This window comes from Centropristis striata, chromosome 13, assembly GCF_030273125.1.
Source record: "Centropristis striata isolate RG_2023a ecotype Rhode Island chromosome 13, C.striata_1.0, whole genome shotgun sequence".
NCBI lineage: Eukaryota > Metazoa > Chordata > Actinopteri > Perciformes > Serranidae > Centropristis > Centropristis striata.
In genome coordinates this window covers 3,263,347-3,290,102 of record NC_081529.1, presented here as the reverse complement: position 1 = coordinate 3,290,102, position 26,756 = coordinate 3,263,347, and the positions used below count along the sequence as shown (strand labels likewise).

General features: G+C 39.6%; 1 protein-coding gene across 1 annotated transcript; it reads left to right on the top strand.

Annotated features, from left to right (window-relative positions):
- The first annotated feature begins 2,862 nt into the window (after positions 1–2,862).
- Positions 2,863–25,118, top strand: xylt2 (xylosyltransferase II). Its single transcript, XM_059348229.1, has 11 exons — positions 2,863–3,094; positions 9,202–9,742; positions 12,502–12,677; positions 14,920–15,122; positions 16,198–16,278; positions 17,190–17,406; positions 17,800–17,976; positions 20,185–20,441; positions 21,449–21,644; positions 22,027–22,360; positions 24,458–25,118. Exons 1-11 carry the CDS (start codon positions 2,963–2,965, stop codon positions 24,778–24,780), a joined length of 2,637 nt encoding a protein of 878 aa, XP_059204212.1. The 5' UTR covers positions 2,863–2,962; the 3' UTR covers positions 24,781–25,118.
- Positions 25,119–26,756: the final 1,638 nt, after the last annotated feature.

The window sequence follows — 26,756 nt, the reverse complement described above, 5'->3', positions numbered from 1 at the left end:
TTCTTTGTATATGTTATGGTATGGTGGTATATGATGTGTATTAAGTAAAATCAGCAATAACACAGTGTAAAAAGTACCCTGTTAGAAATCAAGGTCTTGAATTCAGAATGTTACTTAAGAAAAAGGACAACAGTATTAGCATCAGAATATACTTAAAGGACCAAAAGTAAACCAGAAAAATTCATATGATATTATTATATTATAGATGCATTTGTATGTTCACCACTCTAATATTGCAGCTGTTAAAGATGAAGCTAATTTGAATGACTACTGAATGAGCTCAGTCAACCTGATAAGCAGCTACAGACATGTAGACACTGCAGCTGTTAAAGGTGAAGCTAATTTGAATGACTTTACATTTATGACGTTTTATTGCGGACTAAGGTCCCTTAGTCCACAATAAAATATGTCATAATACGTCATAATGTATTTGTTGATTTATAATTTGTATTAATAATCTGAATATGCAAAGTAACTAGTAACTAGGCTATCCAATACATGAAAGTTTCCTAAAGTAAAGTAAAACGTAGCTAAAAAATATTGTTGTTTTTTTTTCATTTTAAAGTTATATTTAAAGTACTTGAGCTTCTTAATGTAGCCTAGATACCATGGGGTTAGATCACAACATGTATAAAAACAATGTGTGTGGACATACTGGACATCCCTTATCTAAGTAATCCTTACTAGTACCACATTGTGAAATCACTCCACTACAATTGCATTCAAACCAGCATCAAAATGACCTTAAAGTATCAAAGTGAAAGTAATTGTTATGCAGCATGGACCCACTCAGATTTTTTTATGTATTCAAATTGATTATAAGATTATTTGTATTGATGCATTTATGTGAGCAGAGATGCAATTTTGTAAAGATGGGGCTCATTATAACTACACAATACACTGTTATGAGGTTTAATTAAATAACAGTCTAATCACTTTAAATTGATCATGTTAAATCTTGACCTTAAAAGTAACTAAAGCTGGCAGCCAAGCGTAGTGTAGTAAAAAAAAAATACAATATTTACCTCAAAATGTAGTTGAAGACTTGTATACATGTGTTTTCTAAAATACAGAAATGCAAAAGAGATTTGAAAAGGAGTCTCGAAATGAGAGACAATTTCCATTAAACCCATAGGAAAGCATGGTGACACCTGTGTAACAAACACTTTAAATCTTCTATATTCTCCCATATTCAGCTTTATGTTTGACCTTAACTCATTAAATCCCTAAGGACACATACTCAACACCCTGGTGTGGTGTTCATGTGACAGTCATGTGACTGTGACAAGAAGTCACTTCTCCAAAATGTGGGTGTGACTGGAAACAGAAATGTATAAAAGTAGCTCATTTCAAAAAGCTTATTTTTTGTTATGAGGCTAACAATTTTAATCCATTAATAGACTGTCCTTTATTGCATTTAATTTGTTTTGACCATATTTCCTGAACAAATTAAAGTCACAATTTTGATATATGTTATGGAGATGCAAACAAAATGGTTATTTGTTTTTATTTATTATTGAATTATCATTATTTTGTTACTTAAAAACAAATCTGAAAAACAATTTGTTGTTAAACAGCACTATTAATGTCACAATTTTGATATATGTTGTTGAGATGCAAAGAAAAAGGCAAATTTGGGTTTCTGTAAGCAGAAAGTGTGTCTAGTTTATTCATTTTAAAATGAGAAACATCATGAACATAAATACCACGAGTCTCCCCTTTACATACATGCATACTTCATGTGAATTCCATGCAGTTTGGGGGAAAAACATTTTTTTCTCATGCAGTTCAATTGTATGTGAGTCCCTGTAAAGTCTTAAACAAATTGGATCTCACTGGAAAGTTGAGACTCTTGTGCATAGTCCCCATGCTAACCATCTCATTGTGGTGAACAGTTCCTGAAATTCGAACTCATTTGACTCTTTTTTTTTTTGTCAAAAGCTGCATCAAAATAGCACCACAATACGGGGAATTAAGAATAAGAAAACACTTAAAACTATGTGTTTCATAAAACCTTGTGTTTTTAGTAGGAGCTGTACATAACATGATATGATATTATGATTTTTTTTTTAAATGTTCTTTGTATATGTTATGTATATGTAACGCCCAATGTAACGTTTATGTCACATCACAGATCTTTGACATTTAGGGATAGTGTAGTGAAAAAACATCATAAATGTGTTCTATGTGGTCCACTTGGTCTGTGGTATATTCCCCATAATTTTCCTTTAAGGATAAATAGGTCTGGGGTTCTATGGGTTAACAGTGATGTTGTTGCAAGGAGTAGAAAAAAGCAGACTCCATGCAGCAGTGGCGGTTCTACACAGGGGCCTACAGGGGCCCCTGCCCCTGTGAAGAAGCCCTTGGCCCCTGCCGTGGCCCCTGTGTCAAATTAATAATAAAATTATCAATTTAAAACGATGAATGACGGAACAATTCTTACCTATTTTTTCTTCAAACAATATTGCATTGTACACAAAAAGAACCCAAATGTGTACATTGTGTAGTTAAATAAAAGCAATAAGAGCTTGTGTATATTTAAAAAAAACAAACATCATTCTGACTGTACTGCACTTTCAAAAACAAAAAAAAGTAATTGTGCACAAAGATGAGAAATGTCATTGCCGTACAAAAAAAACTGTTCTTGTTGGTAAGTCTGATTGTTTCAATCAATGTATTTGTATCTTCCAAATATATTTAAATGCAATTTTTAAACAAGGTAAAATAAAAGTTTTGAATGCTTAAATGTCATCTTTGCAGTTGTTAAATATGCCCCTCTGATAAAACACTGGCCCCTCCTCGGCCCCCACAGTAAAATTGGTCTAGAACCGCCACTGCCATGCAGTGTTTCAAAGTTTTGCAGACAAACTTTGCAGCAACCTGAGGATGGCGAGCGACACCGCGTGCGCGCGCTGTTCAGAATGCGCCCTGCACGCGCTCCCCGTCAACCGGAGTCGAAAAAATGGTGGCCAGCGCTCGAGTACAGAAGCTGCTCCGACGGTATAAACTCGCGATCGCCGCCGCATTAACCATCCTCCTGGTCCAGGGGCTTGTGGTATGGAGTCTGAGAAGTCTGGAGGAAGGCGAGGCAGAGGTAAGCTCAACAATTCCTCCGATAATTTGTGACACGACAGTGATTCGCTCGGGTTTAATTGTAGTAGCTAGCCGTTAGCCGTTAGCTCTCCGTGTGTTATGATACAGTAGCGCTAGCTGTGGCTAGCTCCGTTAGCCGTTAGCCGTTAGCTCCCCGTGTGTTATGATACAGTAAGGCTAGCTGTGGCTAGCTCCGTTAGCATTTGGAGAACAGCGCCGCTCCGAAACATTTCAGCCGGACCAGCCCTGTCCTGTCCTGCCCTGTCCTGTCTTGTCTTTCTGTCTGGTTGTCTGTCACCAAACATGTTACCAGACAAACAGTACAGGTCAAAATACCACGTGTTTACAACTATTTAATTGTCGGTATTGATAGTTTATTTGTTGTTAGGTTGTTTAACCCTATAAAGCCTGAGCCATGAAATAATTGCCAGAAAATTCAATTTTTTTTTAAACTGAGTGCTTATTAACCTGCTGAAGAATTTTTAAAAATAAATAAATTGCATATATGAATTCTTATTTGTATCATATTTGATACATCAGGTCTTTTTGTGCAATTTGTTGCTCACAGTTTGTTTTTCTTGAACTAACAAAAACATATAAACCCTAACATTTTTAACCTATTAAGACTTTGACTTTTCCTTTTTCCTCAAACATGCAAAATACATATTTTTTCCATATAACACAACATCATACATCTGCTGATATGATAAGTTTTTTAATGCAGCAATGACTGATCCACTCGTGGAACCTGCATATCATTTTTGCTACATCTGGTATTTTTGTGCAATCTGTTGCTCAGTTTGTTTATCTTCAACACATGTATACACCAGGTTTTTGATGATGTAGAGGTCTCAGAAATTACTGTATCTAATATGATACACTTGGCTTTATAGGGTTAAGAAGCAACAGTGGTCTGTCGTTACCCTGGTGATTGGCACTACTATAATTTGGAATGGTTTTAAGAAAATGTGATGATGAGCAGACACACGAAACAGTACACATTTAAGAGTGGTCTGTGAAGTGATGCAACTTCTTGTGACCATGTGAAAGCACTCCGTTATGATTCATTGATCCTCATCAATATGAGCTGGAACGCGCCATAATAGCGTGTCCCAGGATATTCAGCATCTGTTCTGCTGTTTGTATTTATACCCACCAGAGGCCTTTCTCTGTGGGGGTAGCTCTGTCTCTGTGACCTTCACTAAGCTTTGAATCATATCCAAACACCCACAGAGGGAGCATATCCCTGGGATAAAAGGCTAAAGTTGAGCAGAGAGTTTCCTCCACTACATACCACTGAAACAGTTCAGCTAACTTTAACCAAGTCCACTGTGGGAAGCTTATCTTTATGTCTCCCTTGCACACCTGGAGTGCACTCCCTGAGGCAGTCCTGTTCCACCTCTAAATCAGGTAAAATGAATCTTTTAGCAGATACGACCCTTGGAGGACTGTGCACGTGCAGGAATCATTTTCTGAGGCACACTGATGCTGATAGAGTCGCAGGAATGCAAGCTGAAACCTGAGTTGGTAACCATGCTGTCTCCCTATCATGATATGACAAGCGTGGACTGTGTAAAATATTCTTTCCAGCATGAATAGATAGCAGATCTGTGCCTGGAGGGTGAAGCAGGCAGCAGATGAAATGCTTCAGTGGAGGAAAGAAGTTTGACCCAGAGAGAGAGAGGATGATTCTGTTGTCACCGCCCGGTGTCCGCCAAGACATTGACGTGGTTCTATTTAATTAACTGTGAGTGAAACAGTAAACACAAAGCTTACTCTCGGTAGGTGCCTGGTCCTGTGCCATTCATTCAGAGTGACACTAGCCTGGATGAAGAAATCCATTTCCTTCGGACACATCTAGACGTGGCAGTGTGACACAACGGGAAGTGTAACATGTCATTTGAAGACGCATTGTTCCCTTTAGCTTCAGTAGCCAGTTAGCATCATAGGCCCCTGGGCTTTCTGCTGCCATCAGGTGCATTCAGGCTTAAACATGCATGAGAAATGTCTCGAGGCGTCTGTGGTTAACTGCAGCTCACCTGTTAAGGAGCAGCTGTACACACCTCTAAAATCTCAGCATAACTACACAATATATTTGCTGTCCAGTGCCTCAGGTCAAACTGAAAAACTGCACTGATTGATTGTTCATTTTCTCTGGCTTCAGCAATGTGACACTGCTGCTCGGTGCACGTCAACCTGATACGCAGCTATGTTGGTATACATGTATGCAAATGTAAGCACTCAGCGTCTTTGCACGTTCATAGACGCAAAGATGTAGAGTCAAGTTTCAAGCCTAAGAATGCATATTAATCATCTCTTCATCGCCAAACAGTGCATGTTCAGTCAGGGGGGCTCACCAATATGAGCGAGAGTGGCTGGATTCCTCCATGCTCTGTGGTCTCGGCAATAACTCGCATCTGCTCTAATCAGCAGCGCGCTGTGCATGTGTGAACACAGCCACGTGAATTTTATATTTAAAGCCCTTGTTCCAAAGGGGGGAAAAGGATTGTGAGGACAGAAGAAGAGGAAGACTCTGTCATCCTTGTGTCACCCTCTGCTTGTCTGTGCTCTCCTACAGAGCTGAGCGCTGCTGCTGCTGCTGCTTCCCGCTTCAGCAGATGGCGACGCTGATATGGTTTCACTCGACTTTAATTGGAAAGTAAAGAGGCTGCCTTGCTTGCCTTTGAATCAATACATTTTTGACATGATGGTGTTAATTAAAAGCTGTGAAAATGAGTGATAAGGAAAATTGAAACATTAGCCCCTGCTGCATGCTCGTCTTCTGCGAGAGGACATTTACTCTTGCAGCTCAAAAGTAAGTGGTGTCTTTATCAGTGTTGGCTGGAAAAAGGCATAGGAGATGTTCACAGCATTGTTTTAATTAATTTAGCAGCTGTGAGCCACCATAGAAAGAAACTGTACCATCAGTGTCAGAGAAAATATTCTTCACGACTTTGATGTTGAGAACAAAAGTTTTTATCTTGATAACCTGAAGCTGCCAGATGGTTTGTTATACAGAAGCATGTGAGAAACAGGCGTTGGAAACTGTGTGGAAACGGACAGGTACTTTAAAAAAAATACTTGGCAGGTGATGGGATGAAGCATCCATCTATAACCGTCACACACCGTTTGTGTTGAAGCCAGTTGGGAGAAGAGCAAAAGCCTTCAGTACAGTTCTTTGCCCTTCTTTCAATGCAGAAATACTTTCCGGTATTGATATAACTGATGCTATTGCAGCATAGACGATTAGGAGCCGCCATTGTTGTTTTGAATGAGCAGTGGCCTCTTCGTGTCGTCACGCAAAAATGACCACCTAGCAGTACACTGGTTAGTCCAAACCATTGTGGGTCAGACACAAAGGCATTAATGAAGCCTGACATGTGTTTTTGAGATCTCATGACCCACGATCTCACAGGTTCACTCACACCACTTGGCGAGATGGTCTAGGACGCATTTGACCACATTTATTTTGTAGTGTAAGCACCAGTGCATCCTGACGTGTCTCTGACAGGGACGTTACAGAAAAAAGACGCCATCAATGTAGGCTGTCTGGTAGCCGTTTTGATGACAGAGCGCCAACTGTCATAAAAATGGAGAGGAGCACTGTTAGGTGGTTGGCATGCAAGTGAAACCAGATGTCTGATCTCGATTTGAGCACACGATTCTGTCCAAAGACAACTGGACTACTTATATCGTAATTAGGCCGCTTACGAGGGTATTGCTGGCAAAATGGCAACTAGCGACTTGATGTTGTTGTTATCTGACATAATAGGTATTAACAAAATCCAAACTCAAGTGGTCAAGGTTGACACCCTTGAAGATGCATGATACACTCAGGTGTAAATGGCGAGGTGTCTCATCTGTCCACTTGTTGTTTTTTTTTGTTGTTTTTTTGTTTTTTTAAAGATATATTTTTTTGGCATTTTGTAGCTTTATTGACAGTACAGATATTGAGAGTGAAAGGGGGAGACAGAGGGGAAGACATGCGGGAAAGGGCTCCGAGCCGGATTCGAACCCGGGCCGCCCGCTTACGAGGACTGGGCCTCTGTGGTACGCCCTCTACCAGGTGTGCCACCGGGAACGCCCCCTCATCTGTCCACTTGTGATCTGATCGCCCAAGATGCGTTTAAAACCAAGTCCTAACAGGGTAAAAGAAACAAAGAAAGAGAACAAAGACGTGTTTCTGCTGAAATCTGACACAAACCAGGTTACTGAAGTGCATGTAAACTCAGTGAAAGCGGCTTGCACTGCAGTGACTGGTATGTAACTGGGCTCCACAATGCCTCTTACTGTAATGGACTTGAGAGTGCAGTTGGCAATCATAGCAGGCTGTGCTGTGTTGGTTGGCAGCTGGTTTATTGGCACTGTATTATCTGGCTCCATGTCCTACCACGCAGCACCAGTCCCTCTCCTGTTCCCACCGTCTCTGGGCTGTCGGCGTGCCAGCGGCGCGAGGCTAGCGAGCCCGCGTTCTGCCCGTATCGTCTGACAGAGGCAGAAAGCTCTCAGCCCACTCACTGTTCTTCTTCCTCTTCTCCAAGCGCACATTTTGAAGGGCCTTTTGTGTGATTCAGTAATCCAGTGTGCCAGAGCTGTGATGCTGTTTGGCTAGAAGATTTAAAAATGGCTTAAGTCCGGGGTTTTTCAAAGCGTGCCTTCCATTTTTTGTAGGTGTGATTCGAGCCCCAGTAAGACTGATTCTCTCTATAGTCCTAAAATAATATTATACGCTTTGGACATTGAAACTGTAGGAAGGAAGAAACCCAGATTAATAATAGGTGTGCTGTATTTGTGATCATTGCAGTTCCTCAGTACCTTTGCGTACAAAAATATTTTTCTATTGTAGGAACACAGAGCTCAGCACAGTCCTGAAATTGCCGATTTCAACTGAACCGCAACTTTATTACAAATGCTCTCTGGACTTAATGACAGCCAAAGATCTGAGTTATATGACAGTTTTATTACTTCAAACAGATATACTGTAAGAGGATCATGTCTTGATATTTCAGGGAGTCCTTATAGTCTCATAGGAGGATTTTGAGACGCAAATGTCAAACACAAATCATGAAGAAATGCTTTGATGTGGAAGAAAATTAGGGACAAATAATAACACAGAGCTGGGTTAAAGCCTGTGCACATATGCTTAATATATCTGTCTGCGTATATTCACAGAACAAAATATATCGTGACTTCTTATATCCATAAATAATGTGTTAAATTTAGAGCTATGTGGTTAATTGTTTTGTAATTAAGTAAGATTATATGGAAATTGTTTCACGTATTGCAGAATAATGAGTTTTACAGGTTTTTACTCCAAGTATTTTAGAGCTGCAACGAGGGCAACTAAATGGTTTTCTAGTCAACCAATTTGATAGTGGATTAATCTTTTAAAAGTAATTTTCAAGCAAAAATGGTGTGAAAAAATGCTCTCATATACTGAGATTTTTGGGGGGCTTTTCTCTGCTTGATATCATATTACACTGAATATCACAACAAGACACAAAAGACATCACTTTAGACTTTGGGGGAACTGGGATGAATATTTTTCACTATTTTCTAACATTTTTTAAACAGACTAGACAAAATCATAATCTACAGATTAACCGGTGATGAAAATACTCGTTTGTAGCCCTACTGTAAAGTGTGTGTCTGCATATATGTGGCATACACACAGATTTGTATGCATTTTTTGCCAGTGGGTGCAGACAGGGTTTGGTTGAGGTCTCGACAGTGAATCACTGAATTCATTATGTCTTGAGTGTGTGTGGTTATCCAGAACTGTGCTTTTTGCAGATTAGCTCCGAAAAAGGCAGAGGCTCAGCTAAAAATAACCCAGATCAGAGAAACGAAGAAAAAAACCCCCAACAAAACCAAGTAAACACATCCTTCCCTCCGGGGCTCTTTCAGCTGTTGTCTTAGTGGTGGGCTTAGTTTACCTTATGTCATTCCAGCACTGTGAATCAATGCCTCCACCCAGTAATGTTTTTCCAAGATGTTTTTAAAGCAATAAATCTGGATTTAAAATGCCTTTTTATTCTCCCTCTCTCTCTCTCTCTCTCTCTCTCTCTCTCTCTCTCTCTGTGTCTTGCTTTCTTTTGCTCACCTCAGAGAAAAACAAGACGGTCTAAGCTCCCAGACCACAACAGCCAGGATCCCAAAAGAGACACCACACTTTGGGAGAAACAAAACTCTTTGTCGGGGAAGAACAGGGAGAGATGGAGCGGCAGGTCGGAGAGGACGGGGGGCACGGCGGCCAGCGCGCTGAGGAGAGGGAACAGCCGCAAAGGGGTGAAGCCCAGCACCAGGCTGAAGTCTCCCCAGGAGCGGGGGATGGCGGGAGGACTGGAGGGCGTGGTCCTCCACGATCTGTCCAGCAGCCGTAACTTCAGCGAGACCAGAGGCGGCAGTGACGGGGCGGCCAAGGTGCCAGCTGCTGCTGTACTGGGGGAGCCGGGCAGCGTGGACGGGGCGCACCAAGCCCCCAGCAGTGACTTTGTGCCTAAATGTGACATCATAGGCAAGGACGCGCTGTCTGCCCTTCATCGCGCTGGGTCACAGCAGTGCCGACAGGAGATCGCCAACATCGTGTGTCAGCATCAGGCGGGGAGGCTCATGCCGGGCGCACTTCCTCAGTTCTGCCCCCAGCTCGGTGAGAACATGTGCACAGATAGTGTGGCCACCATTTGATTGTGTTTTTTTCACTCACTGATTGATTTTCATTCAAAACATTTCTCATTTTCATACTTTTCTTGAATTTTCCATTTGTTTTGTAGGGATTAGGGTTGGGCGATATGGCCCAAAAAGATTATCACGATATTTCAGGCTATTTATGCGATAACGATATTCTTGACGATATTACCAAATACTTAAAAATATATAGAAAATGTTTTTTTTAGTCTGTATAAATAAATAAAAATCTAAAATGTAGTGTGAAGTGTAAATCTCAACAGTTGCCAAATACAAAAAAATTTACTCTTGACTCTTGAGTATGAGAAAATAATAAAAATAACCATTTAGGGGTTCCGGGGGCATATTTTAATGACATTTTGTGAAGGAGAATAAAGTTTCTCGTATGTTTTATTTAAGGCATCTTATTTTGACAGTCTTCTTGTAAGTTCTGTGGTGGATTCTATTAACACACTGTGCTCTTATTTTGAAAGCTGCGTGTGTTTAGTGACAGAGAGTAAGTAGCTTTTTGTGATTAAAACAACTTTAACCACTACATCAAGAAGTAGGAATGTTGCCAATATCATGATATGCATTTCTTTTAACCATAAAAAAAATATACCGATATTATCGTGAACGATACGATATGGCACACCCCTAGTAGGGATGTTTGTTTTCTCAATCCTCTTGTGGTTTCTAAAGGACGATCAGAAACTATCAATATATTTGTCTCTTTCAATGTTGTTATACATTATTATAAAATACCATAATACAAAATAATAATTTAAAACCCTAAGAACTGCATAATATAATCATACTGTCTCTGCATGTAAAACAGTATTTCAAGATTTCTGATGTCTAAATGAATGAAAACATCATTTATCTGAACCTGCTTAAGGATTTACATTTTTCAGTCAATAGGATTTGTTTCAGTAAAATCATTGAAAAAAATATTTACACACTGGGATAAACCCAAATGAATGTGTCATATATAACCATATTCATGTTGTTATTGCCCACTGCTTCACTGGTACACAAAGCAATGGTTGGGCACCACTGGGAGCCAATTAAATCAAAGGCATCTCTGATTTATACATTTGTGCAGGATTTTCCCTGCTAAGCATTTTTGTGCCACGTCTTAGCCGTACTATTGTAAAAACAATGTGGAGAGCATCTGGACAAGCTGGTGCTCGGTATGTGGGTCTGCTGGTTGTCTTCCGCCAGCAGCGTGGGGTCTCCCTCTGCCTGCTCCATGCAGAGACAGTCAGCAGGTGCAGGGCAGCCAGAAGGACACCTCGCTGCAGGAGTAGAAGTTGAAGCTCTCACTCTGAAACTTCCTCTTGTCGAGAACTCAGAGCATGATAAAGAGTTGAACTACAGAAGTATAAAGCCTGATTTCCACCGGGCGCGTTACTGCAGCGTCACGTCAGCGTCGCGTATGACATTGCAAATAGGTAACACTCTAATCAATGAGAGTGTTTCCACCGGGCGCGTAGCGTAACGTTACAGCAGCGTCACGTCAGCGTCTCTACGCGAGCATTAGGTAGGACTTGTATTTCTCCGCGAGACGCTCATTGACTGTATAAATAAGGAGACGCTGCCAAATCGCGTGAATCTCAACAGAGCAGATCGCACCAGACAGGAAGTCCGACTCAGAATCAGCGTAAAACACTTCCGCCCCTTTCAAAATAAAACACAATACGCAGTTCATGCAGACTAAAACTACTTCACATCAACATTATGTTATGACCGGGGCACCAGATCAGCAATCAATCAATCAATCAATCAATCAAAGGGTCTCAGAGGATCGGAGACACGGAAGACAAGAGACTGATTGTTGAAGTGGAACATCATACAATCATTTATGACATAACATATTGTTTTTATAAGGATAGATGGTCAGATCAACATATCTTTCACCTCAGAGAAGCAAAGTAAGTTGGTTTTTGTTGTTGTTGTTTACTTTATACACACAGTTTATCCATAGACTGTATAAATAGAGTTTAGAGTTTATCACGGGATCTTGCGGTCTCCCGTATGGTCAGGATTATCGCGTGATCTCGTTATCTCGCGTGTATACGGACGGCTCGCTAAGCTGACGTGCTGCTGCTGTAACGCGTCCGGTGGAAATCCCCAGTAAGCGATATAGCTCTTACGCCATTCATAGGTTTCCTGAGGATTTCCTGTTGTATTTAATTCCGAGAAGTTGTCTCGGTCCTTTTTAGATGTTATTTTTTTATTAGATTTTACCAATGCACCTGTGGTTTGTTTGAAATGATTGCATATGGCTCTAGGTGATCTCTTCCTCGCAGGAACTGATACAACTGCCAAGTTTCGTGCAAATGATTGTGCGATGTTGTCACCAAATAATACCATTGTATTGCGTGTACGACCTCTAAAAATCTAGAGAAAACCCTGTTGTATGTACAGTAGCTGCAGTGTAGTGCAGGGTATGTATAGGGGCAAACACTCAGCCCACGCCTCTGGTTTGTTTGTGCAATCAAGTGAACACAGTTGGCGGCGTTCCTGCATGTGGGATGCTTTGTTGGAGGAAAAAAACAAAAAAAAAACAAGGGCATAACAATCCTATACATTTCAGACTTGAGCCTTTTATGTAACATACTAAAATCAATTTCTATCCATTGAACAGTATCTCTCTCAACACCCAGCCTACAAGATGTCTGTCTGTCTGTCCAGACTGAATCTAAACCAGTCTTTTATGTCTCCGTCTTCTTTGGCCAGGTATATCAAATCAGGTCCAGGCGGTTGGCGAGCTGGACAACAGCCTGTCTAAAGTGGAGAACCCCGTCAGAGTGGCTTTCGTTCTGATGGTCCATGGCCGGGCTGTACGGCAGCTCAACCGCCTCATCAAAGCCATATATCACCGCGACCACTACTACTACATCCATGTGGACCAGGTAAGCCGTAAAAAGGAGATTACAGCACTTCACATTCTCTGTGATCTGTACATGGCATCACAATTGTCTTTGCTTGCTCACAGAGAAGCACAATTCTCCATGATGGCGGTATCCAAATTATTCATTCTTCTACTCCGAGAGTATTGTTTATTTATGCTCACGCTGAACATTGACAAGTGTTTTTGGCACCCTGCTTGGTTCTGGCTGTTCTGGAGCCCATAAATGCTTTTACCGGTTAGGTCTTCTTGCATTATGAAGGTTAAATATATCCCGTAGGTCTCACAGTGTGGTAAAGGGGATTAGCCTGGATAGAGTAAAGTGTGGTTATTCTTAGGGGCTGGATTTAGTGGAGGAAAAGCCTGCTATCATGTGCAGCTAAAAGGCAAAAGACAAATAAAAGGGCTGCCCGCCGGTGATACTGAAGCAGAGAGCTCAGGTGTGTTTGCTGCAGACAGCAGAGAAACAGGTGCCTGTCGTCAGTGCACCTGTGTAGCCGGAAAGGTTGTCGAGTCCTGCAGAGTCGCTCTGTTCTGCTGCCAAGGGACGGTGGAGAAGGCTCACTGGAGGCAGTGATGAATAAGGAGTCAGTGGGACAGACACACCAGAGACACCATCTTAGACACTTTGCCAACTGAACCTCATTTATCTCCGAGGCAAAAGCCTGTTTGAGAGATGAGTCTATAAAACAGGTCAGGCTGTACTGAAGTCAGTCTACCGGATCCTCTGTACTTCAACACAAAAACCTATTTTTTTCTTTCCTGACGTCTACAAGTAAAGACTGTGAGTTTAGGACTGTCACTATGAGCTCTCTCTACCACAATAGCCACAGATTCTTGCAAAGTCCTGGCTAAATTGAAGCCTCGTCCACTAGCGTCCACTCTTTATTTACCATAGGACAGAGTCATTAGCAGAGTGTTTGTGCTTCACTAAACAAAACAATTGGACTTCATGTCCCTGAACAATTAATTTCCAAGTGTCTTTTTCTGGTAAACTGCCCATTTATCGCTTCAGGACCTTTTATTAGCTGTGTTCATTTGGAAACAGGCTGTTTGTTAATTAGCTGGTAATTAATCTAATTTACCTCCAAAGGGAAATTTTAAAAAAAAAGTCTTCTGAACCTACAGATTTTAACTTCCTGTAATCTTCAGACAAATGGTCACACATGCTCAGTCGTAGCTATATCCCTCACTAAGTTTACAGCTGCCTGACTCTTTGACGTCCTTTATTCTCTCCTGAAGTTTATTCCCTGCTTGACATTTTTTTACAGTCTACTTTAAGATCAGTTTATCTTAGTTTGTTGTCACCTGTTTCCACTTTAACCCATAAGAACCCAGACCCAGTTATCCTTAAAGGATGTGTTCAATAAGTGGACCACATAGAACTGATGTTTTAAAAAAAATTCTACCCCTAAATATCAAAGATCTGTGATGTGACATATGTACGATACAATGGGCGTTTATGGTATTTATATTTATTATTTAAAAAAAAAAAATAGACACATTTTCTGCTTACAGAGACACAAATTTGCCTTTTTATGTTTTGCATCTCCACAACATTTATCAAAATTGTGGCATTAGTAGTGCTGTTTAACAACTAATTATTTTTCAGATTTGTTCTTAAGTAGCACAATAATAATAATAATACATTAATAATAAATAATTGTTTGCATCTCCATAACATATGTCAAAATTGTGACTTTAATTTGTTCAGGAAATATGGTCAGAACAAGTTAAATGCAATGAAGGACATCCTATTAATGGATTTGAATTGTTAAATGGGTTTAAACTTAGCCTCGGAAAATAAAATGCTTTTTGAAATTAGCTACTTTTTCACATTTCTGTTTCCAGTCACAGCCACAAAGTCACATGACCACCACACTAGGGTGTTGAGTATGTGTCACTTAGGGATTTAATGAGTTAATGTGAAGCATAAAGCTGAATATGGGAGAATATAGAAGATTTAAAGTGTTTGTTACACGGGTGTCACCATGGGTTCTTATGGGTTAAGAAGGAACTTTTCTACAAATTAAATACAGATCATTTTAATCTATCATCCTGGTAACCCACAGTATGGAGCACCATGTGGCTGTTGTTCTGCACAGATCATATTCTCTTTCAACACGAGCCAGCTTTGTCTTGTTGTCTTGGCACACAGGCAGCTGCGTTTTTATGGAAACTAGATTAAGCTTTTGATGCAGAAACACACTTTTCACTCTACTATTTGACTTTTTGAAATCCTCCAGCGATCCAACTACATGCATCGGGAGGTCCTGCAGATAGCCCAGCAGTACCCAAACATTCGCGCCACGCCATGGCGGATGGTCACCATCTGGGGCGGAGCTAGTCTACTGAAGGCCTACCTACGCAGCATGCAGGACCTGCTCTCCATGCTTGACTGGAAGTGGGATTTTTTCATCAATCTCAGCGCTACAGATTTCCCCACCAGGTCAGCAGAGTAACATTGTTATTATGTAACTTCCTTCTTACTGACCCCTGTGTAGCTTTGTACTCACTGAATTTAACCTTTCTTATGTAAAAAGAGAGATTTCCATGTCTTTTATGATTATTAAGCAGGTCAAGATATTACGGCTGTGCGATATGACGACATGTATCATCAAAACGTTATAAACATGTCTTTGTATGCATTTTTGTATATCATTTCTATCAGAATGTCTAAAACCAGCAGTCTAATGTTTGCAGTATTTAGATTGCGCTTTATGTTCTGATTCTTGCATGTTTTTTTTCATATAAGACCAATTCTTTATTGAATTACCAGAAAACATGCTATATATATATCATTATCAGGATATTAAATGAGCTGCATTTCAATGGAATATTTTGGCCATATTTCCCAGCTCTTCTAGATGATATATAAAGACTGTGAAAATATCAAAATACTAACTACAAGGAGAAATGCACACAGTATTGAAAAACTGTGCCTTTTAAAACCACCGTTTCAGACAGAGTGAATACAGGTATATTCAGACAGTGTGAGAAAAAACAATGTGTTATTTTAACAGAGAGGTGCATGTAAACATGTTCTATTAGAAACCCAAAATAGTGTAAACCTGAAAATTAGCACAATATGTCTCTTTAAATACAGTATGTCTACTGCAAATACTGCTATTGTGAATCAGAGTATGTCTTGACAGCTTCTCCAGTCTCTGTTGATTATTTTGTGATTGCCTTTTTCATTAGTGGCTTAATTTTTCAATACCGCACTGACGTTTGATTCCTTTGCTGACCGACAGCGACTGCAAAATTAGAAGCAGCAATAGCATTTGCCAGATGAAAGGAGTAGTCTGGTAGCAGCATTAAATGGATTGTTTTACTGAATCACAGAGCTGGCAGTAAAACAATCTTCTTTCTTGCTGGATTTCATTGGCTGGATGCACACAGACAATCCTGTGTCAACCAAATCCTGTCCAAATAGATGCGTACTATCAGACAGCACCATACCTGAGCCATAAATAAATAAATGTTTTCTTTCTTTCAATTCTCACCTCAATGCCTTCCTGCAGAACCAACGATGAACTGGTGGCGTTCCTGTCACAGCAAAGAGACAAAAACTTCCTCAAATCCCACGGTAGAGAAAATGCCCGGTGAGTCTGCCAGCTGTAACACACCGACCAGCTAAAACACATTTTAGTTGATGTATTTGTGATTTAATCTGACGAGATGAATTTGTAGTAACTCAGTGGTAAGCGATGCATGTCGGTCCTGGAGAGATATTCCAGGGAGTCTGCAGCAGCCAGTGGGACCAATTAACAAATCATTTGAAACTCTGTGCTGTTGATATCACACAAGAGGCAAAAAAGCAACATGATGAACTGATTCTTCTGCCATTATTTAACCCTTTGATGCACAACATATGGACAACACTTCTAATGCACAACATGGGTCAAAAATGGCTCATTCATCCAAATTTGATTTAAAATTAAATGTCCCAATACTATAATAATAGTAGTTTGTTTCAAATAGTTACTTTCCACACTCATATATTTAATATATTTAACATGTTTATGTATCATTTTGTCACACATACAGTGTATCTGGAAGGTTTTCACAGCGCTTCACTTTTTCCACATTTTTTTTATGTTTCAGCCTTATTCCAAAATTGATTAAATTAATTTTTCCTTAAAAATATACACACAATACCCCCCATAATGAAATTTTTTGACCCATGTTGTGCATTTGAAGCGTAGTGATACAAAAAGGGTTTTTATTCAAAAAGTAAGAAATGAAAAACAAAAAATTAGGATGTATGATGATCAAAAACAAGTTGATTGAGGAAAACCTGGAATACTGAATGATGAAATTAATTTATTGCAAAAATGTAGAAAATTAAAACCTCAGTCGGGTCACTTTAGACCCATGTTGTGCATCAAAGGGTTAATGCAGCTTGTCAGCTGAGACAGAAACAGTTTGCTTGATCATTTACTTTGATGCATGCTGCAAACAGAACCACCATGTCCCTCCCGTACATCAGTTTATACTGTGTTCTGCGTTAAAGGTTCATCAAGAAGCAGGGCCTCGACCGTCTCTTCCACGAGTGCGACAACCACATGTGGCGTCTCGGCGAGCGCAGCATCCCAGAAGGCCTGGAGGTCTCAGGCGGCTCTGATTGGTTTGCGCTCACCCGCCGCTTCGTGAAATACGTCATCAACTCCCAGGATGACCTGGTGTCGGGGCTGAAGCAGTTCTATTCCTACGCTCTGCTCCCTGCTGAGGTAAGAGAGCCTTAGGTGGTCTGTTTATCTCCCGTAGTCGAGACAGACAGTTTGATATACAAGTCTGTCTCAAGCTCGTCCTCCCCTGCCAAGTCAGAAGAGCCCAGCAGTGGAGATAATGTAATACTTTAAGCTTTGAGGCGCAGCAGAGGTGCCAGAAGAGAGAAGGGTTCACTTGAGTTTATCTGGCTGTGCGGTTTAATGTCTCCGAGGACGAGCGGCGGTTTGTTCCCTGTTGTTTGGGGGCACAGAGGCGTGACCTTTTGCAATTCAGAGTCAGTGGATATAAACTGTTTATACTTGACGGTTCACAGTAACTCTCACACAACACTGCCTTTGTTGTATTTCACACCACAGCAGAGATGATGTGTTTACTCCTGCTTCTTTTTCCAGTCCTTCTTCCACACGGTGCTGGGGAACAGTCACATGTGCGACACCCTGGTGGACAACAACCTGCGCGTCACCAACTGGAACCGTAAGCTGGGCTGTAAATGTCAGTACAAGCACATTGTGGACTGGTGCGGCTGCTCCCCCAATGATTTCAAACCACAGGACCTCATTCGGATACAGGTGAGACGGCCAGCTGCAGAACAACAACTCATCCGTTTATCTCTCCTTTTTATTGACCTAACTTAAAGTTTCCCTGTTTGTCACATTTTATTGGTGTTTGCATGTTTTCCATGGTCCTTGAATTTCTTGAAAGTTTGTGAATTTGAGGGACAAAAATCAAGACCTTAACCCTTTGATGCACAACATGGGTCTAAAGTGACCCGACTGAGGTTTTAATTTTCTATATTTTTGCAATAAATTAATTTCATCATTCAGTATTCCAGGTTTTCCTCAATCAACTTGTTTTTGATCATCATACATCCTAATTTTTTGTTTTTCATTTCTTACTTTTTGCATAAAAACCCTTTTATTATCACTACGCTTCTAATGCACAACATGGGTCAAAAAATGTCATTATGGGGGTATTGTGTGTATAATTTTAAGGAAAAATGAATTTAATCAATTTTGGAATCAGGCTGAAACATAAAAAAATGTGGAAAAAGTGAAGCGCTGTGAAAACCTTCCAGATACACTGTATGTGTGACAAAATTATACATAAACATGTTAAATATATTAAATATATGAGTGTGGAAAGTAACTATTTGAAACAAATTACTATTATTATTATAGTATTAGGTCATTTAATTTTAAATCAAATTTGGATGAATGAGTCATTTTTGACCCATGTTGTGCATTAGAAGTGTTGTCCATATGTTGTGCATCAAAGGGTTAATAATAATAAAATAATAATAATAATAAGCTTTATTTGTATACTACATTTTATTCATGATATGCAGCACAAAGTGCTTCACAAGAAAGAAATTACAGACACCAAGTGCTTCACATTGAACAGATATAAAAATGGACATATTTAAAGCATTCAATTCATAAAATGCAAGGAAAAATATAGATAATTAAAGTGCAGCAGAGCAACTTAAGTACTTTGCAATAGTGTGTTCAGTCTGTTCTGAAGCCACTGACTGAAAGAGTGTTACTCTCCCGATGAACACAAACATAAATAAAAAAATTAATTCTACAGTAATTTGCCCCACAGCTTAGACTCACAGCTTGTTCCATCTGAGTCACAGTATAAAACTGTCTCGGACCCTAACAACCCAACCCCACCAATTGTAAGTTAAACTTGATTTTAAAATCCTAATGCAAATAGACATGTGTCAAGAATATAAATCAAAGTTTTGTTGGATATCTTTAACATTCTTATAGTAAGTAAATAGGCTACATTTCGATGCATATGTATCTTCAGCAGCTCCAATTTTTCATACACTACCTGCGTCGAGAAAGTTGGAAAGTCACAAATGTCCATGTAACACATAATGATTGAGAAGTGTTCACATTAAGCCTGTCTCTCTCTTTAATGGTTGTCTGTGAGCTAATATAAAGCCTGCTGGATCTCATAAAAATCCTCAGTGTAATAATAATTAACCTTGATCCGTGTCTCAAACTGTGCCGTGCTAGATCCTTGAATTTGAGGAAATTTGAATCCTCTGTAAAGTTTGAAAAGAAAAGAAGGTTCTGGTAACCGTGTTTGGTTTAGAGCAGGGATTCCCAAAGTGTGGTGCGTGCACCCCTGGGGGTGCGTGAGCTGCTGCTAGGGGGTGCGCGAGATGAAAAATGTAATGGCGCCCCCCCCCACACAATAAAGACGTGTTATTAATTAATTAATAAATACAGGCTATTCAATTTTGTGTCATTTCTTGTTCATTTTTGCATCTATGTTGGTCATTTTTGCATCTATTTTTTGGTTGTTTGGTCATTTTTACATGTATTTTTGGTCTATTTGATAATTTTGTGTCATCTTTGGTCATTTTTGCATCTATTTTTGGTTGTTTTTGATCTTATAATGAAGCGTAGAAGAAGTTAGCTTATTGTTCTTGTATCATTTTTCCAGCATGTGTTATGATGACGGGGTTGTGTTCACTCCACGCTCATTTAAATTTGCTGCAATTTTTGCTCAACGCAGCTCAAAATATTATAACATTTTCCCAACTGATCTGCTTTCTGCCTCTGATCCTGAGCCTGTCATCATCCTCCACCTTTAATATGGCTATAAAAACTCTTATTGCATTTTGTTTTTTTGAAGGTGTGGGGGATTGGGGCTGCGTCAACCCAGTTGGGACATAGAAGGGGGTGCACGGCTAAAAACGTTTGGGAACCGCTGGTTCAGAGTCTATACAGCTGATTTCTGACCTTTTGTTTTTTGTTTTACAGCAATTGACCCGTCCAACATTCTTTGCACGCAAATTTGAGTCAACGGTGAACCAGGAAGCCATCGACATCCTGGACACTCACCTGTATGGCCAGTACGCTCCAGGAACGGTCGCCATCAAAGCGTACTGGGAGAGCCTGTTTGAGCAGCTGGATGGCATGGGGTCACTCAGCGACGTGGCTCTCACTGCGTACACGGCTTTCTTTCGTCTCGGCCTAAAGAATCTGGTGACGAGTCAGAGCCCCGTGGAGGCCTGCAGGTCTGTACACACTGTTGAAGTGTGTTTTTTATTTTAATAACAGGTTTATTTCTTTTTTTTTTTTTTTCTCTCAATATTTTTATTAGGAGGTAAGGCACATTACAACAGGAACCAATGTTATAATTACATGGAGTATCACATCACATCCGCATCACAATTAAAAATATAAACATATCCAATATACAATAGAAATACTGTGCATCATGAAGAATGAAGAGCAAGACATACGGTCTGCCTCCTAGGATGTTTTCTTATTTTATATTTATGGCCCAATAGGAACATGATTGGGTGACTAACAAACAATGTATAAATAAAAAAAATAATATTTTTTTTAAAAAGTAAAAAATAAGGTGAAAATAAATAAATATGTAACTGAGGATTCTTGTATGTAATAATTAAATAAGTGTTTTAGCTACAGGGTGTAGACAAAATACAAGGGAAGCCAAAAGACAGGAGAAAAGAGAAAATAAACAAATAAATAAATAATAATAATAGTGATAAAGATAAGAAGAAAAACAAAGAGAGGAGGTGGGGGTCCATCAATCAGTAGGTGTAGAGTGAAGAGAGTGAAAGAATGTTAAAAAGGGAAGCCACTTGTTATAGAATTTATCAGAGTTACCTTTCACTGAATATCTGATCTTCTCCAGCTTTAGAAAAGACATGGTGCCATTGAGCCACTGAGTGCTCGATGGAGCTTTAGTTGACTTCAGTGAAGAAGAAGATGGCGTCTTGCCAGTAAGGAAGTAAAAGCTAAAATATCTAATTGGTTAGAAGTAAACAGGATGTGGTCTTCTGGGAGCCCGAATATAGCGACATGGGGGGAGACTTTTATGGTCACTGAAAGTATTTTTGACATGGTATCGAAATAATTCTGCCAGAAGCGAGAAAGTAACGAACAAGAGTAAAACATATGAGTTAAATTGCAAGGTGAAGCATGGCATTTGTAATAACAGGTTTATTTCTCTGCTGAATGCAGTAATGTGTGTTTTTTTTCCCGCACTCTGCAGGTTCGAGCCAGTAGGCTATCCTCTGTCAGTACACGTGTACTTTTATGACGACCGTTTCCAAGGATACCTGGTGCGTCAGGAGGTGCAGGCTGCGGGTTCAAAGGTCAGGGAGACGCTGGAGATGTGGGCAGTGCCCCAAGCTTCGTTTGTCCTCGAGACGAACCTGAAGGAGTTTGAAAGGCTCAAGAATCTAGAAGTGAGTGTACTTTTTTTTCTAAAGAAGATGAGGATGATGAGGATTTTTTTATTATCAATGAAGATTCTGTCTTGTGCAAACTTTTTAATATCAAGGTTCCCTAAGGAAACTGCTTTACAGGAAGATTTTCTTCCTGATATGAAAAATTGGGGTTCTATCAGGGTTTGATCTGACCAAAACTAAACTTTGAAGTTTAATTAGTTTAAAAGAATATGTTAATATTGGGAGGAAAGCAAAGGCAGGAAGTGCTAACATATTCTATCTCATTGTCCTCAGGTAAAATATGAAAGTCAAAGACGTCGGAGACATTGTTTTGCTGTATTGCTATTGTTAATTGAGGACTCAACAGACTGCGTTATCTTTATGTATTTCTCTCTGGCAGGTCGGCACAGAGTGGGATCCTAAAGAAAGAATCTTTCGGAACTTCGGTGGCGTGATCGGCCCTTTGAACGAACCACTAGCGGTCCAGAAGTGGGCACGCGGTCCAAACCTCACAGCCACTGTTGTGTGGATTGACCCAGCTCAGGTGGTGGCAGCATCTTATGACATTGCGGTGGATGTTGACGCAGAATACACCCAGTACAAACCCCCGCTCCAGCGCCCCCTGCGGCCCGGGACATGGACAGTCCGGATGTTGAAGCAGTGGGAGCGCGTGGCGGAGGTTCACTTCCTCGTCATGCCCTTCACCTTCAAAGACAAGGAGCCGCTACGGAAAGGTGAGATGTGGTTGTAATTGTTTATTGTTTATTGTTTATTGAATGGATCCCCATTAGCTGACGCCTTGGCGACTGCTAGTCTTCCTGGGGTCCCTAAAAAGACATAGAAAATGACATATAAACAAAAACAGTACATACAAGAAAAACAATAACAAACTCAATTAATACATACATGCAATACTGTTAAAAATTCTACATTCGTATTTACCCGACAAATGTTATACTGCAAAAATCATTAATTCAGATGTCTATAGTGTCCATATCAGCTGTATACACTTATAATTTGTCATTTCATTAGAGAACATTTAAAAGGAAGAATCATTTAATTCTGTCGGTTCAAGGATAAAGCTGATGATGTGCCATATTTTTCTTGTTGTCAATAATTCCCATGAAAGACTAAAACCAACAATGCATTATGCTGTGATCATACCAGAAGTGTTTTTAGGGTGATGATGTCATAAAATATGAAGGCAGCAGTGATGGAAGAAATATTCAAATCCCTTATTTAAGTAAAATTACTAAAAGCACTTGAAGCAGAATTAGTCCACTACAAGTAAAAGCCCTGCAGTCAGAACTTCCTTCAGTAACAGTTTGTTTTATGTGTCCCGAATATATTATTTTATTATTATTATTATTATTATTATTATTATTATTATTATTATTATTATAATTATTGATGGATTTATATAAGCAGCATTTTACTGTTGCCAAGGTAGGGCTCATTTTAAATATTTTTTTTTTTTTTGGAACAATTTATTGAAATTTTCAAACAAAGTACCACATTTTAAAGTCAGTACAATTAACATTAGGTATTAACCCCGCCCCATGGACAAGATTGGGAAGAAAAAGGATAATAGTAATTATTATAATAATAAAAAAAAAAGGAAGAGAAAAAAATAAAAAATAGATAACAAGAACGACAATAATAATAATAATAATAATAAAGATGAGCAAAAGATAAATAAATAAACAACATTTATCAAAGACTGGTGGTTTTTTCCTAAGATTAAACATGATCTTTTCTGATGGCAGGTATGATGAAAGCTCTTGAAGCCACAAAGTAACACCAGGGGGTCCTCGCTCTTCCAGTTGATAGCTATACATTTGTTCGCTGCAATTAGGGCTAATCTGATGAAGCGAGTGTTGACTCTCATATTAACTGGTAAAACCGACAGGTCCTCCAATAGTGTCAGTCGTGGACTGGCTGGGATTTCCACCCACACACTTCCTTTAACAGTGTCCAAGATAGATCTCCAGTACTGCTCCAAACATCTACACGTCCAGAACATGTGGAGAAGGATCCTGTTTCAGTCTTACACCTAGGGCAGTATTCAGAGTAGTTACTACATCATCATCATTTATTCATTTTAAATACTTTATATATGTTTGTGGTTTAATTTATAAACATTAGGCGCATTAAAAAGGGTTTTATAAACAACCCTTTTAAATTTATCATGTTTTTTATGTTAAATCATGACCTGAAGTAACTAAAGCTGTCAGCCAAATGTAGGGTATTAGAAGTATAAAGTTACATTAAATAACAATTCTCAAGTAAAGTACCAATACCCCATATTTCTACTTTAGTACAGTAATTGAGTAAATGTACTTAGTTACATTCTGGCACTGGAAGGCTGACATTCAAAGCTTGAAAACCTCAATAGAAGAAAAAAAAAAGAGAATAAGAAGAAGACATCCGGTGCAGCCCTGGTTGAAAGCTTAACTCACCTTTGTCAGAGTTTGTCAAAACTAATTTTTATAATTTTATTATTATTATTATTAGTTTATTTAAAAGGGGACAGTGCAGTTTCATAAAACACATGATTATACATGGTTAAAAAAGCCAGAGTTAGCCAGAAGGCTAGTTTTCATCTGTAGTCCCCTGGCCATGATGTAAAAAAGCAGAGAATTACGAAACAAAAAACAAACAAACAAAAAAAAAAAACGAGAAAAAAAAAATATGTACAATATACAAAATACATATACAAACACTTACGATACGATTAAGAAAAAATACAACATCACATACAACATCACAACATAACATTTTATCTTTTATCTTTTAATATTTCTTCTCTTCAAATTTGTATGTCACTCCAGAAGTGGACAGCTGGCTCCACGGAGGACCTCCAGGCAACCTGTATCTGGAGCAGAGCTTCCAGCAGCTGAGCTCCGTGCTGAAGCTGCCTCCCCAGGAGCCGGCCATGCAGGAGGCCCAGCGTAGAGCCCAGCTAGTGGGTCAACCCCTGGAAGCGTGGGTGGACAGCAGCATAGGGTCCTTCTGGGTTACGGGAGGCCTGTGTGCCACACAGACTTCCTCTTGCCCAGCCGTGGGACTCTGCTCCAAGACCTCTTGGAGCTCTCTGTCCCCGGACCCCAAGTCTGAACTGGGCCCAGTCAAAAGTGATGGACGGATCAGGTAGCCCCAAGAGAGGAGAGACTTTAGTCTTCAACACATGCACAGGAAGAGTGAGGGAGAGCTGGACCTGCACTGGAGAGCTCTAAGAAAATCTGTGTGAACTGGATATTGCCTCAGAGCTCAAGGGCACATAAAGAACCAGACGTCTTCCTGCACCGAGGAGCCGGGACGTCTCAGTGAAGCGGTGGTACAGATTTGAAAGAGGAGGATTTGACTGCTGGAAATTTGCACATAGAAATTGTGTTATTTTGCTGGCACACAGGCTGTTAGTCAGGGTCGAAGTTTAAAAAAAAACAAAAAAAAACCCTCAGCGCATGTTTGAACTCTGCGCGCACAGTTTTCCTCTGCTTTGAAAGAATCTGGAAGCAGTTGTCAAAACTCAGCAGCAGGCTTCTCTTTACTTCAAGGGAGAGTTGGAACCTCTGAAACATTTTATTGTGCTTATTTTGAAGCATTATGATGTAAGCATAAGGAGCAGACGGATGAAGTGCACTTTACTGTAGGACTATGTTACACAGAGGTCACTCGGTTACAGCGCGAGGAGCAGAAGTTTAAAGAGTCGTGGATAAGGTCACTTTGATTTAACGGTAGACTCTAAAGCAAATACCTGCACCCTCACCCCCTGCACAGACACATCACTAAATACTCCCACTTGTAACCTGTGTAAAAGGATAAGGAAAGAGATAATGAGAGTATTTTTTAATTTTAGTTCTGTTTACTGTGACATATCATTTCAACATGTTGATTTTTTTCTAAATGTATTTGTTTTGTCTTTTAGTTTCGTTATCTTTGATGTCCATTGTAGCAAAAAAAAAAAAAAAAAGCCACTCTGAGTTGTTTTTCCAGTCAAAGGAAGTGCCTCGACAGCTGCAGCATCAAGGCTGCAGTCAGCCAGGTCGCATTTAAAATTTCCTTGAAATTCATGGCAAAACCATCTCAAAATAATTGGTGGCAGTTCAGTGATAATAAACTCCACCTGCTGGTGAGGAACGTTAATGGTCGAAACCATCCGCACAAGTGAGTCAACTTAAAGAATGAACTGTCAAGGTGAAATCCTTAGAAATAATTTGGTGCTTTTTTGGCTCCAAAATTATTTTTGAATTAAAGCTAACTCAACAAGGTACAACCCTAAATGAATAGTTTGCTTTCTTTCCCAGAATTTGATGAGAAGATTGATACTACTCTTGTTTGTATCCTAAATATGAAGCTACCACCAATAGCTCATTAGCTTACTTAGCTTAGCACAAAGATTGAAAAAGGAGGAAATGACTAGACCAAAAAAATCTGTCTGCCGCACCATGTGATTACGAATCCCACTGCATTTCTTGGCAACACCTGCTTTGAGTAGCAGCCCGATTGGTTCAGATTAGGCAGTGACAGCAAGTACTTAAGGTTAGCAAAGCCCATTGGTCAGGGAATAGGACATGACCTAATCAGGACCTTGTGCGAGCACCTACTAAATAACCTGTTATATTGCATTGAAAAATAAATAGATAAAAAAGTTATAGTTATATATACAGTTTACAGTATGCTAAGCTAAGCTAACCAGCCCCTGGCTATAGTTTTTTATTTAATGTACAAATAAGTAACTTAGCTTAGCACAAAGACTTAAAACAGAGGGAAACAGCTAGCCTGATATCAAAATGTAGCTAAATCAGCTAAGCAACTGTGAAGCTCAGTTATTTGTTTAACCTGTAAGAAAAAGTATAAAAATGACAAATTGCTGCTTTGCAGATAGGGATGTGGAGTTTTTCTTGATGGGGACTAGCTAGAAGCTAACAACTGGTCCTAACCAAGAGAGAATGCTAGTTTTTATACTACTGCTCAGTGGATTTAGCTACTTTTGAAAAGAACCAGGCTAGCTGTTTATGCTAAGCTAACTGGCTGCTGGATATAGATTCAGAATTAGCAAACAAACATGAAAAACTAAAAAATCAGACTTCTCATCTAACGTTAGCTAGCTTACTCTCAATAAGATGG